This window comes from Chamaea fasciata, unplaced genomic scaffold, assembly GCF_029207755.1.
Source record: "Chamaea fasciata isolate MVZ Bird 193981 ecotype frontalis unplaced genomic scaffold, bChaFas1.0.hap1 SCAF_6, whole genome shotgun sequence".
NCBI lineage: Eukaryota > Metazoa > Chordata > Aves > Passeriformes > Sylviidae > Chamaea > Chamaea fasciata.
In genome coordinates, this window is record NW_027094091.1 from 24,400,761 (window position 1) to 24,418,862 (window position 18,102).

Here is an 18,102-nt window from a genome sequence, read left to right on the forward strand (position 1 = left end):
GCTGTTGGAATGATAGTACACTTTCAATAACTTCCATGGAATACACTGACATAGTTGTAATCTTTGAAAGAACCTCTGAACATCTTCATTCAATAAAATATAGAACAATTTCCCTACTAAGTTAAGTTGCAGGAGAATGTTTACAACGAAATGTGACAAGAGTCCCTGAGCAGTAGCACTTCTCTCTTTGGGAATATTTGTTAATACTACTACAGGGTAAAACCCAGCAAGGATGAAAGATAAAAGATACAAATGCATCTGAAGGTTACTGTTGTTTGCTTATAGAAAAACAAAATATACTGACTTAGTTTCTGAATAATATCCTTCTGCTAATGCAAAGAGAACACCTCTCTAAATATTAAATACAATACAACTGAATGTATGCTAAGCAAAGACTTGAAATATTTACTTTCACATATAAAAGTCAATGATGACATTGATTTTTCCCCTCAGTTTCCCAGCCCACACCTTCTGCCCCTGAAGAGGTGTGCAGAATACCTTTTCCGGTACACTAGTTGCCATGAGTAGTTGTACTTGTAATTGAATTGCTGTCTCTGGATTGAGTTATTCACAGAATTTTTAAAAAACTGCTGTACCATTCCCTTCAAAAGGAAGCACTATTATTTTTTTTTATTCTATAAGCCACTCTAGTTTTCTTTATTTGCTAAGTTCATGTCATTGGGAGAGAAAACAGGTACAGGGTACGTGGCTGGAGCAGTACAAAGCCAACTCAGAGGCAGTGGCAGTCCCCAGAGGCAGCAGCCCCTGGCTCTGCACCTCTTTCTCAGACTCTGCCACAGGGCTCAAGCATGTTTGGAACAGTGAGAAAGAGCACAACTACAGTTGACTCAGCTACTCTCAGCTGCAAGATATTGATGAAGGAATCACTGCACCAGCTGTAACTCAGAGCAGTCTTCACACTGCTTAAGGCCAGGCAGACCCCATAGCACAAAGAATAGGCAAATACACAGGTCCGTATTTCTGGAGGCATATCTCCTCTTTTAAGAAACCCTGGGAAAGACAAGATACAAGTAATTACACGGATAGTATTTGCATAGAACTTTTTAAAGCATTGTGCTCATCTTGTTCCTAGAACAATGAAACTCATTAACACCACTGTGATTTTACTGGTAAGGTCCCCAAAATATTTAGAGCTGTGATGATATGAATGGAGCTGCACCTTGCAGCAGGATTGCACCCTTTAGTTTGTCTTCTGAAGCTACACTGTCAAAATGTAAGAACATGATAAGTTTAGCTCCCACAGTGTAATAAAATGCAACCAAAATGGAAAGGCACTAGTTTCTAAAGTTGCCGTAAAAATTACAAACCATCACTGCTTAACTCCTGACAGGATTTTGTGTATTAAAAACAGTTATGAAGTGAAATAACCACTTGTGTAGTTTGAATTTTACCCTTATGGAAGGGACTAGCACAAGGCTATTTGTTACTTCAGCCCCAGTGAAGCTGAAATTTTGAATGGAACTTAATTGTGAGTTTCACACTGTTGGTCCTTATATATATGATTAGTTCCATTTTGGTCAAAGAAAAAAAAAAAACAACAAAAAGAAATTAATTCACTGAATATTCCTGAATTTATTTGAGGTAAAAGCCAAATGTGCAATTACTGGCTTAAAATCAAAAATAAAAATAATACAAAACATTTAAATAAAAGTACTTCATCTGTGCTGAGAATGATATTTTACATATAGGACTTTTCTTCTCCTAACGTTTATTCAATATATGAATTTTAAGTAGAGTATAAATTACTTCTTCTGAAAAAGAACATGCAGTTTGATCAAGCTGAAGTGAACAACCTACCCAGGAAATCCATCATGAAGCATTTGATTTGCTAAAGCAAAATTAAATTTGCCTAGTAATTTTTTTTAAGGATTTTCCACTGGACTTCGAGTGGTTTGGTTTATAGAAGAGCTATGATTTGAGTGGCATTAGTACACCACATGCTTCAGGAAACAAAGGTCTTGTAAGGAGAAGTGAAACAAAACCATCCTTGGATATAAAAATAACATCAGTTTGTTAGGTTAGGATCTTAGCTGGTACAGTGCCTCCAACTTTTTTTCAATCATAGTCAAATAACCACCGACCAAATAAGCAGTCCGTAGCGTGAAAAAGCCCTGCAAACACAACACTGGCCAGCCTAACTCTGTAATAGACTCCTTACATGACTCTAGCAGTAAAGTACTCCAAAACTGGGGACAGAAAATCTTAAGAAAAATCTGGGAGCAAACGCAGAGCAGGGCTGCACCGCTCGCCTCTCCCCCAGAGAGTGACACCCGGGACCTGCCGAGCTGCTGCGACAACCAAGGACAATGCTGAGCTCCACTAAGCACCACCACACCAGTCTTGAGCTGCTCAGGACTCCAGAAGGGTGAGATGGATGCACACCACCCTGTGCCCTTTCCTTCTTGACCCATCTGGGCATTCTGAGCTCATCCTTAAGCTGGTAACACAGCAGAACGCAACCGATTACTTCTGGCCGCCTTGTCCAGGCCATGCCGGGGCTTAGCTGGACCAAGAAGTGGCCCTTCCCTTGCCTCTGCTCTCCTCACACCCACAGCATCTTACTTTTGACCTCCAAGAACTCAGCCTGAACAGTTTTTAATTTCTCGAGACCTGTGTTTAAATGTGGAACTACAGCAAGAAAGGGGATAATGTCACAATCAATGAACACACTCTTGGTGCAAATCTCAGTGAATTTTTGTTTGCCACACAAATTCTCACCACAGTGTAACAAATGTGGTATTTGCAGCAAAGGAGAAGACCAGCCCTAGTGAAATATCAGCCATATCATCCTGAGAAAGGAAACATTGCAAAATGTATTTTATTAGCAGTAATGTTTTAATTTTAAATCATCTGCCCGGAACAATATTAAAAGGAAAGCTTGGATATGCATAACTTTTGTGCTTGAACAGTAGATAACTAGAATTTCATGTTGACACTAAACAAAAAATAAAATATGATTTGCTCGCTCATCTTACTGTGGAAAAATAAACATTTCCCTGCAACTACTGTCATAAATCCTTGAAAATCTATGAAATGATCTGACACCAAGAAGTGGTTCTCCTGCAAAATATTACAGATCCAGCAAAGTCAGCTTTTCTAACACTGTCATTTTTTTCCCCAAGTAATCCACAAGAAATACCAGCCTGGGATAATATCAAAACCAGTGTGTTTCCATTTCCTGACATCAGAAATAGCAGCTGCTTCCATCAATTCTTGCTTATTCTTTATCTAGCATTGATCCTGGCATATAATATCTAGGATAGTTGATTTTCTTAGTTAATCTCTAACTCTATTTTTAAATACCACACATTTTCAACACCCAGCTCTAAATATTAAAAAGGCTCCACAATACCTAAAAATATGATTTTACTGTAGAAAAAAAAAAAAAACTGGAGACAATTGACAAAATGTGATCACAAATCATTGTACTTTGTTATGCATATTTTGATTGAGGTGTAAAAAAAATCAAGAGGTTCCTGGCACAGTTTTTCTCTGCAGCAGTGTCTTTATATCAGCTGTAGAGGAAAGCAGGTTATTTTCATTTTTTATTAAAAAGTTAAATCTGTTCAAAGTTCTTTTTAATCTCATATTTTAAAATAATTCTGAGATAAAGTCTATTGGTTGAAATGGTGACTAATATCAGAATACCAGTTTCAGTAGACTAGATTATCACATGCTATATCAAGTGGCAGCATAGGAGTAATATTCTTTTATTCTTAATTATGACTGAACACTTTGATTCATCCCTTTGCATTCAGGAACATATATTTTGGAAGAATGACAAGGTAAGGAGCAGCCTATTATTTATTTAATTTTAAACTGCATTAAGAGTTGAGCTGAAATCATAAGACGGAACATCCTAAAGTTCTGCATCAGTTTTCCAAAGTCAAAGGACTGCCTAAAAAATCCCTTTAAAGGGCTTTTCTCAATAGTCCTGTCAGAAACAATATTTCTAGATCTTGAAACTGTTAGAAATGTGAAGCTTTTCTACACTGTGCTTGTGATACTGATTTAATCCTTCACATCATCCCACCAAAAATTTGGACCCTATAATCTTTGAGGGTCTGATTCAGGTTCAAAGAAAATTGTCCAAATTTATCTCCATGTGTCACAGAGATGTAATACCCTTCTCTTTTGGTTTTTTTTTTGGTCTCCATTTTTTTCCTCCATGTCTCACATATATTTATTCCAGATTAAAAAAAAAATATATATAGCAGAGATACACTCCACATATTAAAAACTCCACCAAAGATGCAGCGATGGATGGAGAACATCTTGATGTGGTCACAGTAACCACTGGATGGATGGCTCTCACACCACTCTGCCCTCAAAAGAGCAGTTTAGGGTTATCTGCCAACCCACCAACCCTCACTATCCCACCGGGATGCTGAACTGGATTTGGTACTTACAGAGCAACTAACACCTCAAAGTATTTTACATGCAATGACACAATCGATGTTAGTTATGTTTTGTTGTTGTTGGGTGGGGGGTTTTTGAGGGGTTTTTTGGGGTTGTTTGTTTGTTTGTTTTTTGGGGGGGTGGAGTTGCTGATATAATTTTGTTTGAATTTGGGTTTGTTGGGTTTTTTTAAATACCATATTGCCTCCTAAAACTTCATTGCTTCCAACCACTTACTCCCCATCTGATTACAAAATTATTATCACTTGTTTATGACAATTTCCACAGCATCCAATGTAATCTCAGAGTGCTGTGACTTCAAGTGGAAAATAAGCACCATAAATCCATGCTAATGTCACCTGCTACAAAACAAAAACAAAATAAAAGGAAAACAGAAACTGTCATATGTGAAACAGGAGTGTCAACATAGAAAGCATGTTAAAGTTTTCAGGAAATATCACTGTATTCTTCTTATAATAAAGATGTCAGTTCAGCACAGTAAGCTTTCAGCTGAGCACAATGCTCTCAACACCCCTAAGTCACACTGCATAGCAGATGTTAAAAGTAAAATCCATTAGGACTAATTAGATTCTACAGAAGAAAAAAAACACTAGTAATAGCATACACAGGCAATCTTGCATTACACAACAGTACTGAGATAACATGAACCACAAAAAAAAAACCCCATCCCCCAAAAACATTCAACAGGTAAAATTTGCCCTTTTCTCACAAAGATGTCCGCTAACAGAAGACATGTTACAGTGCTTGCAGCCACAGCAAGAAGCAAGGTCTCCTGTGTCCAGTTAGAAGCAACTTTTTTGAAGGCCATAACCTATTGCATATGAACAGGTAATTAATTAATCTGTCATCTTCTATGGCAGTGTGAAACTAAGCAGTAGAAGAATTTCAGCATCCTTTTGCGTATGCATTTCATGTTACACTAACCTGACCCAACTCATCCTCATGTGTACTAAGGTCAGAGTGTTAATAACATGGAGCAAAAAAAAAAAAACAAACCCAAAAAACCAAACCAAAACAAACAAAAAAACCCAAAACCAAAAAACTTGAAAACCAAACAATAAAAAGTAAAAAAGACTATCCAATAGAGAGTCCATGTAGGAGTTTCCTCCTTTAACTGACCATTAAGAGACAGAGACAGGATTTGTAATGGACATGTGGAACAGATGTATGAGCACTTTTCAGAATTGAGCCACCAGCGCAAGGTACAGGCTAAATTCTGGCCGTCTACTAACTGTGTAGACAAATGAATCTGTCATTGCATACATGATAGCTAAAACACCACTAGGGAAAAAGAACTTAATATTTTTTATAGGACTTATACATACTACAAAGGAAATCTGGTTTTGTATTTGTCATGACACATTGCCAAAGCAGTGTCCAACAACCTCTGGTTCCTCAATCAGAATTATTCTGCAACTACTCCTCTATCCCCAGATATTAAGCAGTTCATAAACAAGCTAAATATATATGCATTATTCCAGGTGAATTTTATCTTCCAGAATGTTTAAGAATATAAAGCAATTTCAATTTTTTTAGGAAAGTGATAGATGATAATTTCAACTCAAAAAACTTACCAAAGTTTGAAAGATCCTAGAAACAGACCTGAAATATGTTTCACAAATCACAGATTAAACCTTTGTCTTTCTTTAGTAGGTCTTGGGGAGAAACTGACTCAGTTACTTATAACCTCAGAAAATGGACAGAATGAGTATATCCTCATGTATGTTTCCAATCACTTTACTATCTACCATTACGGGGAAACAGAACTGCCCACGATCCTCAGGAGAAATGGTGAAAAAGAAGTTTATGTGACTGCTATGGACTTACAGACCAACAAATATTACAGTTGCTGCTGGTTGCAGATGCTCATGCTGTGAATAACAAATGCAAATGCAGGTACAGCTTTTTCCAGTGGGATATAAAACAAGGTTTCTTCTTTGCTAGCACCAAATTAAGTCTCAGGCACTGTCCAAAACTGGAATAAGCTCCCTGAAGTCTTTCATCTTGATATCCAGTGTTGGATATGAGAGCTCTTGAAATCAGCCACTTCCCACCCTAAAACTGCTTCCTTTTTGGGGTTCATGGGGATATTTTCCAAGGAACAAATCAAAAAGCGACTGCTCTTCTCCTTGTGTATTAAGCTCTGCTCATGAGCAAGGAAGGAACACGGCCCTGGCTGATGTTGTTGGAGAGCTTACGGCCAGTAGTCCTGATCCCTCTTCCCAATCCTGGTGCAGAGCACAAGGCTTCCAAGGTTCACTCTCCCTTTTCTGGAGTCTTGTGCAGCTGTCAGGCAAGGCAGCAGCACACACACAATCCATCCAGGGCATATTATAATTGTTATTATAATAAAGTGCTGTTTTATCAACAGTCTCCATCAATAGGACATCTTGTCAGACTTAAAAAAAGACAGGGAAAAAACTGAAGCATTTACTTAAGGCACTGTTCTGTATGTTTCTCTTCGCATTTTGGTGATTTTCTTAAGTATTGTTCCCATCTTGCTATATTTCAGAGAAATGTATCTGATCATAAAACAAGTTGTTACACAAAAAAGTTTCTGAATGCATAACAAGCAACCAAAATTAAAATATGCTCAACATTTCTTCAGCCCATTTTTATCTTTGCCTTTTTTTTTTTGCATTCAGAAGTAAAACAGAGCTCCCACCCAAAAAATTAAGCAAAACCATAAACTTTCAGTTCACTGCATCAATTTAAGTAATTAGCTATTTTACTTTTCACTACATCAGAACCTTGAAGACTAAAAACCAAAACAAAACTCGTGACATACACCATACAGTTCATCCCTGGCATTATTCCAAATAAATCAGTGATATTAAACTGGGGATTAATTTGGAACATGATGTGAATTAGAGGACTATTCTATACAGCAACCTCATCATAACATACACACAAAAAATAGCCCAGAACATTATGAGCGCCACAAATGTACACAAAAAACTATGCACATATAAATCTATTTCTAAGCAAACAGTATGTGCTATTTCAAGAAGGAAATTTTACTATTTAGAAAATAATTGTCAAATTTTCTGAGAAAGAAGATTTAACACTCATGTAAAATACATGACAGAATTCCACCCAGGAGAATGTGAAGCTCCTCTAGAGCTCAGTTTTGACACATCCTATTCAAATATGACCAGAGATAAGTTATGCAATGAATCTTCAAAAACTGTTTTGATCCAGTTTCAAAGATTGATCTGAGTACTCAAGTCTGCTCAGCAAATGGAAGTCACCACCTATACATTACAGAGCAATATAAATTTCTCCGCCCAGTGGAAAACCATTCACATTTCCCTCCTCTATTAAATACCGTGCCTAAGTCCAGTTTTGCAGGGCAAAGAAGTTGCTTCTGTTCAGCTGTCTTACTGGTGAAGTTAGAGGCTGCATCTTCCACCTCACCACAGAGGCAGGCAGATGCTCTGCCAATTCACCCCTCCTTTGCTCAGGGAGCGTGAGACCACACAGAGGCAGGAGAAGAAAGAAGTGAATGCAGAACACCTCTTTCTTCCGCCGGCTCGCTCGACTCTCAAACACATCTGTAATGTTTAAGGCTGCCTCTGCCTTTCAAAGACAAATCTCTGCCAGGGGATCATGTTCTCCATCCAGCTGCGGTTTCATGACCCGAACCCGCTGCTCAGTCAGTGCCCTACATAGCACTACATACTTTGCCAGATTGAAACTCATTCGTCATCGCTCGGTTTTCTTATCTGCGAGTGACCCGAAACCTTTAAGGCTACCCACAGCCGACCAGCCAAGTTGCTTACGAGCTGCATTATGGCTATGGAATGGTTTATTTTCTCTTTTCCGATTTTCGTCCACCTTGGAGCTAGACTCTTTCTTGCTCCTTGGGAAGTTGGCTGTGCCCACGCTGCCCCTTCCCTCACGGGGACCGTGCCCAGGCGCAGTGCGCTCACTTGAAGGAAATGCAGCGATAAAATATTAAAACCCTTCCTTGCTCGGGAATCTCTGCGTCGCCTGCCTGGCGGGGAGCACCGCAACCCTCCGCGCCGGAGCCGGAGCCGCGCCCGCCCGCACCGCGCCCGCCCAGCGGGGCAGGGACACCCCCCCAGGGCCGTAGCCCCTCGATCCGTAACCAGTGACCCTTCCCCCGGGACACCCCGACACGTGGGGTCTGCCTCTCAGCGCTGAAAGGCGGGATAAGCCCGGGCTGCCCCACGGCGGGTGTGTGAGGAAACGCTCCCACGCCGCGCTCCGGACGGGGCATTCATTTTAGGCAGTCCCGTCCCGTCTCGCCCCCACAACGCACAGAATGAAATTTGAACTATGGCGGTGACAGAGCGGAGCGAGGGGAAACGGGGCAGCCCCCATTTCTCTCCAGCTACATGTTGCTTTGGGACAGGAAGGGCTCTGGGGCTGCAGCGGTACTTTAGGGGCACACCGCCGTGCACCCGCCGGGGACAACGGCGAGGGGGACGACAGAGGGGCGCGGGCAGCACTTACTGAAGAAGATGTACTCTGTGTAGCTGCTCCAGATCTTGTCGTCCCTGTACTGGTTGATGAAGGCGGCGGTGCCGGTGGAGTTGCAAGCCACCATGTGGAAGCCCGCTTCGGAGAGCCGGTCGAAGGCTTGTTCCAGGTAGGTGAATTTGAGGTAGAAGCGGGAGGTGTACTTCTCGGGGGGTCGGTCGGGGTCACGGCTCTCGTTGAGGGTGTCTCCGAAGACCTCCTTTGCCAGGGCGATTCTACCGCACACCATGATGCGGGCGACGCGGCGGAACTTGGCGTCCGCCTGGTTGTCCCGCACCGTGGTGTAGGAGCCGCGGTAGCCCACGGTGAGGAAGCCCGAGCGCTTGTCCAGAGCCGCCCGCTGAAGCCGGTCGCTGCTGCCCTGCGAGTTGCTATCCTCCAGGTCGCTCTGGCAGCCCTCGTCGTTGAGCGAGCTCTGCTTGGTGACCTTGGGCGACAGCAGCTTCACCAGGTCGCCCAGCTGGAAGTACTCGGCCTCCCGCAGGAGCCGTTCCTTCTCGGGGAAGTGCTCGGGCAGCGCCAGCTGCTTGTCCCGCAGGTAATCCAGCACGTATCTGAAGAGGAAGCCGTCGCGGTCGATGAAGAAGCGCGCCCGGCTGTCCCTGGGCAGCTGGCGGGCCGCCGCCGGGCCGCCCCGGCACGGGGAGAACATGGTGGCCAGCGTGCTGTCCGGGACGCTGAGCAGCGTGGAGTGCCTCGTCACGTACACCTGGCCCCCCACGTTCAGCTCCACCACCTCGGGGAACGGCGAGCCCGACGGCCCCGATACCATGTCGCTGATGGGCAGGATGCTGCCGCCCGCCTCCTTCAAAGCCATGGCTGCGAGCGGGCGGCCGCGAAGGAGGGTCTCCCTCCTAAAAAAGCCGGCCTCCCTCCACCCCTCCTTCCCTCCCCTCCTCTCCACCCACACCTCTCTTCCTCCTCCTCCTCCACCTCCTCCTTCTTCTCCTCCTTCCCCCGCCGCCCGGCGCGCTCGGAAGCGCCTGGAGGGGGCCGCTGCTCCGCCGCCCTCCGGCGCGGCAGCGGGCGGCAGGACCCCGGCCCGGGAGTCCCCTCGCTGTCCTGGCGCTGGGACGGCCTGGGCTGGGCTCTGGGCTGGACTCTGCGCTGGGCTCTGGGCTGGCTCTGGGCTGGGCTGGCCCGGCCCGGCCCGGCGCTACCCGACCCGAGCGCCCCCCGGCCCTGCCTGCTCCGCCCGGCGGGGCGCGGGGCCCGCAGCCGAGCTGGCCTCGGGGCCGAGCGCCCGCCGGAGCCGGCTGCCACTTGGCAAAGCTCTGCCGCGCTGCAAGGCTCGGCCCGGGAAAGAGCCAAGCCCCTACCCGGCTCCTCCCCTCGCTTCGGCTGGCTGGCTTCGGTTTGAAATGATGTTTCCCCCCCTCCCCCCCCCCCCCCCCCCCCCTTTGAAAATCTCCCAGCCTCCACCAAATGCCTCTGCCTCTCTTACACTGTCGGTCCGGTCGACACTTGCCGTGCTATAATGATGGTCGTTCTTCCAAGAGTAGCATCCAGCAGGATGCACATGACAGCATTTTTCCCCATCTTCCCTCTATCAGCATGCTTATAATATGAGTGAAGAGGGCATTTAATTGAGGGCACGAAAGAAACCAGCGTTCAGCTGTGCTGGTGGCACAAATCTAATGGGTCCTGGTGGGACACAAATGCTGTACTTGATGTTGTGAGGCTTCACTGTGGCAGGGCTCACTGGGATCTTGATTGTCAGAGAAGCTAAAGCATGCTCTCTAGATTGACGATGGAATTGGGGTGATTCAGAGCAGAAAAAAGAGTCAGCTGCCTTTAGGATCCAGATGACTGACACTGATTTGCAACATTAGTGTCTGGATTCTTGGCTGTGAAGCACCTCAATTTGCACTCTATTTAAGCAGTAGAGTTTTTAATTTTTATCTATTTGTTTCTAGCGAGAGCCACAGCTCACCTGCATCCAGATTTCTGATGCATGTATTTCCAGGCTGTGCTGCCGGAATATGTTAGAGCCCAGATTTGTGCTCATGCATTGGCTGAGAGGTGTACAATTGTGTTTGCCAGTAAAAACCAAGCCTAAACCTGACTGTGTTTCTCTGACTACCAGCACCAGGTCAAAGTGTGACTGTTAAGCTGGGTGTTTCATACATGGGAACATTTTAGCTTTGTTTTTTTATAAGCCTTTAAATGGTGAGGGTTCAACCATTAATTGTGCCACATAGGCAGGAGCCCAACTTGGTCTTCATTTAAACAAGAGTAACTTCAGGCCTGGGGGTAAAAATCAGCAGTTTGCAGGTAGATAGATAGCTGTGGTCTGTCGCTTCCTCACTAGTGTGCTGTGGTCAAGACGACCAGTCATTCAAAGCTTAGTCTTTAAACCACTAAGACTTCTCTACTTTAATGCAGTAACATACGCATCTACAGCACTTCATCTGACCTTGTCTTAGTTCTCTTTTTCAGGGTGGAAGGAATCTGTCCATGGTGCTACTTTCCTCACTTCATTTGCTATAGACTAACACTAAATCTGTGTTTAGAGAGAACTCCTTTAGCTTTTACATGGCTAAACTGAGAAAAGACTCCTGGAAAACTAGATGTGTTGTGCATCAGACATAAGAATTTTGTGGAAGTTAAAAGGACATGCAAACAAATGTGGAGGAAAGATTTCAGGAAAGATTTCTGCAGTGTCCCTCCTTGACCACTTACTGAAACCAATTATTAGTTTTTAAAAAAGAAATAACTGTAAGAAACAAAGTAAAATGTTGTCTCTTTCGTTGTTTATTTTGTTTGAAATTGTCTTAAAGGCCAGAAAAAACATTCAAACTGCAGGACAAGAAAGCGGGGCATCATTGTTTATTGACAATTTTGCTGCATGGTTCTGTAGGTTTAATTCCTTGAGGTATGAGAGGAGTCAGTTTTCATTGCCTTGCTCATTTCTGCAGGGGATATTGTTTCTCTTGAGGACACAGATGAAATGTTTCTGCTGATTTCTAAGAGGACAGATTTCCTGTCCACTGTCTTCTGTGTAATATAGAATAATCGTTTGCCCATGTCTGAGACAACTCATGCCAGAGTATTGCACAGCTGTGACACTGCAGCACTGCACTTATGAGCAGCACTGAACTGTTCCTATGGTCAGAGTGAGGTCATTAACAAGGAGATAATTGCATTTTATTCTCCCCTCCAGAAGCCCACAGCTGCAGCAGAACTGTATCTTAAACATTCTCGCTGGTGACTTGTGTTTGCAGGGATGTCTAATCCAAGAATACATAGTTTGACAAGATAGAGTGAGATCACTTGCCACACAGAATTTACCAGAGTTTGTCAGTTTGCATAGAAGTCATGCATAAAATAAATATTAATGTATTACTTATGGAAGTAAGAAGATTCTTCTCAGGATTATCAGTGAAAGAAGAGGATCCGTGCTACATTCTTCCTAGGCTCAACGGCTACTGTGATACTTGAAAAATCCACACACCAAATGTTAAAGTCACTTCTGTATTGAGCTCCTGTATGCTGCCTATTATTTGGTCAGCTCCTGGTTTCTTCTGTGAATAAGTATATGCTAGGCCCATCAATGTCTTTGTTTGAGTTAATGAAAATAGGCCATATAAACTGCAAAGGTAATTTTTCGTGACAATGGACAGAGAGAACTTGTTTGTGCTCTGTGGAGTAGGAACCATCTTCTTACAGGTTTACATTGCGTATTGTAGCAGCATCCTGCAGTGCTATTTGTGTGAAGTCTGAGGGCATTACAACGGAAAAAAGTAAATCTTTAAGTACATAGGTAAATATCCTTAAGCTTCAGACATGTAATGGCTTTTGATGCTTAAAGCAAAGAAAAAAAAAAAAAGCAGGTGAAAATTTGTCATGGATTGTTTCTTTATCTGTTAGGAATGTTTTGAGATTGGGCAGAATTCCTGTTAGTTGGAGATTCCCCTAGCTAGGCACACTGGTGCAAGCAGCAGCAACAGCGATCCTTTTGGAAGTAGCCTGGAGGGGCACCGTCAGGATAAATTCCTCAGATAAAAAACTTCTTTTCACTCTAGTCCTTCCTGCCCTGGAGTCAGTTGGTGTGCTGGTTTCACCAGTCTAAATGATAAATCTCCACTAACCTGAGAAGATCATGTGGAGAGAGGGGGAAAACAGAAAAGAGGATGAGGAAGATCATCTGGACCACATCTTGTCGAGCAACCAGGTCATTCTAAGAAACATTCATGTAGATAAAAGTATGCATTTGCTGCTGCTCAGACAGTTGTGAAATGGAAATTAAGATATTGGCAATTAATACATTTTCTTGGCTTACTGCTCAGCCAAGTTTTGAACTGATTTACCCTTTTTACATATAAAAATGCTACACTAATCTCTTGTGAAACTGTATTTGGTAAAATTGTTAAATAAAATAGCATTTCTGAGAAGGAGAGAGGTGAGAGTTGTCTTCATGAGGGTCTTGTTTTAAAGACACTCTTGAGTATGATTTAAAAAAAATCATTCACTAATACGAGGTGATTGGATAACATGAAATAAAGGATACATAATCACTTTTCAAATTAAATTGGAAAAAAAATCTTATTTCTCTATGAAAATTAACCACAAAGTAAAGGATAATGTGTAGTAAAAGAACAGATACTCCCTTAGAGAGAGAATCATAAAACAATCTGTAGTCTCAGTAAGGGAATAAATTAAGTGAACTTTTCTTGTAAGGAAAAAATTCTTCTGGTAGGCTCCTGGTGAAGTCCTTTAGTCCTTTGTCCTGAGTTGCAGGATCAAGAAGGAAGGGTTCCTGAAAAGAAGTTCCAGATCATTACTGTAAGCCAGTCTGCAATAATTACAGAAATCACCTAATAAGCATTTAAGATCATTATGTTGTCTTTCAAACAGTCATCAGCACAAAAAATGATATTAAAATTGTAGACAAGACTGTGAAATACTGTCAGCAGAATCATATTTCCAAAACTGCTGTACTCTGGCTCAATAAGCCTACGAGTCTCGGCCACTTTCACAATTCCTTCTTTCCTTTTGGTTGTCATTTCTGTCATTTTCACAGTTATTAATATTTTCCTGTTAAGAATTCCTTCTGTTAAGATCTTACTTTTTTCTTTGTTAGCAACAAAACATCATTCCAAAGTACTGACTTTTTAAAGACTTTGTTTGTCTATTTGCCATCCACCTACCAGTCAACACTTCAATACACATGTTATGTTTGTTCCTTATTAACTCATTCAGCACATCTTCCTTCCAGTCCTTTTTAAACCTTAGATGTATTTATATGTGACATTTCATTATTCTGAAATTATTGGAGTTCTCTCCTACAAGAATTTAGAAGTGTTTGTATTCATATAGTTAATTATCAGAGTTGAAGAGAAGCACTCATACATGTTGATGTGCTGTGGGAATTTGTACATTGAGAACCTAAACAGCATTGTATACATTTATGTTAGGACTATAGATTATTTAGCTGCAGTCCTGGGACTTAAATCAGAAGAAATTAGCCTGCACACCTGATTCTGGGAATCTGGGAACTTACTTTACAGTCCTTTGTAATTCATAGCTCTAATTTAAGTTGCCTTTGAAACATAGCAAGTAGTTGTTGAAGTTTTAGAAATGATGCATTCTCAGGGGAAAAAAAAAAAAAAAAAGGCCTGGTGAGAAGTTTTGCTAGCCAGGTTAATCAAGAAAGAATTTAGCAACTTTAGCTTCCCAAGGACTGGAAGTTTCAGACACTAATAGTTATTTTATCTGTTTTCTGACAGTATTTACAGAGGTTACCACTGTGAAGTCAGCTCCATCATACTGTGGCTGAACTGATTTGTTTGAATAATTCATGACAACAGTTGCATTAGCTTTACCTGACAAGTTCTTTGGGTACAGAGTCACTTTTCACTTATGAAATTTAAAATGATGCCTGTGCTTTCATACTGTAGCAGTTTGCAGTATTCCCTAGACTATGCTACCAGTACCAAAGCAAAACTAAAAGAAAGAACAACCCCAGGAATTATAAACCAGTCTACCTTTTAGAATATTTCAATTGTATTTTTCCCCCAGATATATATAAGAATAATTTTATATTTTATATTATTTGATTTATTCCATGAAAAGTGCATAATTTCTTTTTAATTATTAACATTAGCACTCAGAACTCGCCTTCCAAAAATATTTAGTTCATATTTCCTTTTCAGAGCAGAAATGTGTCTTCTATGTAAATTTACACTAGCCTAAATCTGACTAAATTCTAACTTCAATGTGTCAAACTCTGCATTTAACATATTCTGCCTATAAACACCCCCACAGCAAGAATCTGTTCACTTGCTGTTAATTAGGCCTAATAGCCTGAACAGTTATGCAAGCGTATTCCAAGTATGACAATGACATTTTTCTCACTTTTTTCATTGTAGACTGTATTTAGGATTTGAATGTACTATTTTTTCCTTCTTCATTCATTTATCTTTTTGAAAAAAACATCTTTTAAATGTTGATCAATGTCAAGTCATTTCTATAGAAGTGCTGCTTATTGATGTTCTGCTCAGCTGCTCATTTCTTTCTTATTCTCAAGCAGCAATTTACCAGAGCCTGCTGAAATGAACAGCTTGACAGAACAAACACACACACACACACACACACACATATATATAGTATCATATGGTTTCCTTATAGTGAAGTTAGGCTGCATTTCCTTCATACTTGGCTCCTCATTATTAAGATATATAATATGGTCATATGCTATAGCAAAAGTGTTTATGCAATTACACACCTTTTTGCTGTCATCAGAACAGGGAATCTCATATTCCCTCTCTGCCACTTCTTTATCAACCTAAGTTGAATGAAATACGGAAACCTCAGGTAGTGAGGACATAGGTGTAGTTGTACACACTTGTGCTGGTGCAGCTAGTCTGACTCTGTTTTGTGAATAAAGGTTTTGTTTTTCCTGTATTTTGATGGAGTCTACACAATCACAGCTCCTTTTGGTTTCAGCTTGTGTTTACAGTATTCAGGAGTTCTGACAAGTAGGCACTTACTGTCTGAGTGGGTATGTATCTAGTCTAGCACACAGAAATGAATGCAGAGTGTTTATTTCAGGAACTCCCTACAGTAGTGCATATTATGGCTTCTCTAAATTCAGTATAGATTTTTCCTGTTTGCTCTACGTTATCTAATTTTGGAAGAGATGATCATAACAGTCTTTTCCTGCTTCATTAAGGGGGAAAATTTCAAAGAAAATAAAAAACACAATGCTTTTCCAGCTTAATTTTATGCTTAAGTTTCTAAATGCACAAAACCAAAAAAAGTAATTGTTCTGGTGTCAATATCCTAACTTGCCATATTGCCTATCAGTGTTTCTCTTGGCTAAGTTAAAAAGGAAGAAGACATGTCCATCAGTGCTCTGATTCTGCAAAACACTTCAGGCCAGATTTATAACAGAATATTCAAAAACCTTTCCTGATTCAGTAAACTTAATATGACTGAGGTGCCTAAACAGGAGGTACTATCGTGACACTGGACATATAAACACTTCTGCAGTATCTGAAGAGCCCTATTGCTTATGATAAAAGTAATGATTAATATAAAAAGTATGCATGTGCAATGCAGGATTAGAGATTATACTAAGTCTTTGCTTCTGTGTCAGTTATATTGCTGTTTCGTTGGTATATAATAGTATCTCCATAAAGCTTAAAACAATAATTCATAATGTTTTAGAACTTACTGTCTACTCATGTCATTCACAGGAGACAAAATAGCATAATAAAATATGATTATTTGTTTGTCATTTCAAGAGACAAAATAGCATAATGAAATATGATTGTTTGTAATTTCCATATATTTTTATTCTTTCTTTGTGTACTTGATATTTTCTTCCTGGTGTTCCATTGTAAAACCAAATCAGAATACAAAAATAGGATTTCTTTGTCATGCAGGGGGCTGCATTGACAAAAGAAAGCTGCAGAAGGTGTTATAATGATAAATTAATGATAGCTTTGAAAGAAATAAGTGTGGAAGTGACAAAGCTCCAAAGAATAGCACAGTAAATTAACACATGAGAATGAAAAAGTCAGTAGTACTAATAACAATGTGCATTTGATTTTACAGTCAACCAAATTGTTATCACTATCAAAATAGTATTATGCCACAAGGAAAAAATAATGAAGAAAATTCTTAGAGGTGTCTGCCTCTCACACTTTAGAAGACAGTAAAAAAGTCAGGAAAATAGACAAAAATGGACAAAAACACATTTTAAGACATTTTGGTTCGGATGCTGTACCACATTATTTTCCCTTACTGTCATGCTGATAGCTTGAAACTGTTCTGTGTTGTAATTGGCAGACTTTTTAAGGATATAACTATATCTTAAAAGGAAAGAAATCAAAACTACAGAAGCTTGGCATACTTGGTTGCAAAAAATGAAAGCTGAGGAGTATAGTTACTGTACATGACAATGGTATGAGTTCTGAAATCCTGAATGCCAGGCTGGCCCAATGCCATAAAAGCTGAAACTGATCCTAGATACATTTATGCTGGAGACAGGAAGGAGGTCAGTTTCAGAATAGGGCGTTTTTGACCCTCATACTTTATTGCTAGAGTTAAGGGGGGGGGGGGGGGGGGGGGGACGAAAAAACAAATTTAAAAAAAAAAAAAAAAAAACAACAACAAAAAAACCCAACAACCCACCAAAAAAAGGAAAAAAAACCAACCACCACCCTGAACCAAACAACAGCCTCAACAAAGCAGCCTTAATTTGTTTCAAGATGTTTCTAGGAAATAATGAAATAATATATTTGATTTGCTTGTCCAGTCTCATATTGCTGGTTTTTCTGTTTGAATTAGAGCACCATTTGTGGATACAGAACTACAATGTTCCTGACACAGCTGAATTTCTGGTCATGGGGACTGGTTCTCCTGGCACCTGCTGCAAAGGAAAGGGCACTGGGGAGTTTTCTGAAGGGTGTCAGGGATGACACAGGTACTGGAAGTACCAGCCTGGGGTGTTGCTGTCCTGGATGTAAGAACTGTAAGGGCTGGAAAAGTGACTGAGACCCATCATTGTAGTGATTTTATCACTGACATAAGTATAGAAGCTTTTCTTGTTGCCTTAGATGCCCTGGTCACATTTAATTTTGTCGGGACGTTATCTTTCCTAAGCTCATTGCTGGCTGGTAGGGCAGTCTCTGGGTCCCTCCAAGGCTA

The 18,102-nt window shown here is 41.1% G+C and overlaps 1 protein-coding gene across 2 annotated transcripts in view; it reads right to left on the reverse strand.

The window, feature by feature from the left end:
• The window catches only part of KCTD8 (potassium channel tetramerization domain containing 8), a 93,326-nt gene extending 83,513 nt beyond the window's left edge, over positions 1-9,813 (reverse strand). The window contains exons 1-2 of one of the 2 annotated variants that reach the window (XM_066185680.1): positions 8,920-9,813; positions 770-1,011 (exon numbers count right to left, since the gene is read on the reverse strand). In XM_066185680.1, the coding sequence (XP_066041777.1) occupies positions 785-1,011; positions 8,920-9,763 (1,071 nt within the window). In that variant the 5' untranslated portion in view covers positions 9,764-9,813 and the 3' untranslated portion in view covers positions 770-784. Of the gene's footprint in view, positions 1-769; positions 1,012-8,919 lie in introns of those variants that run through there. The other variant, XM_066185679.1, reaches the window with a different exon arrangement.
• Positions 9,814-18,102: the final 8,289 nt, after the last annotated feature.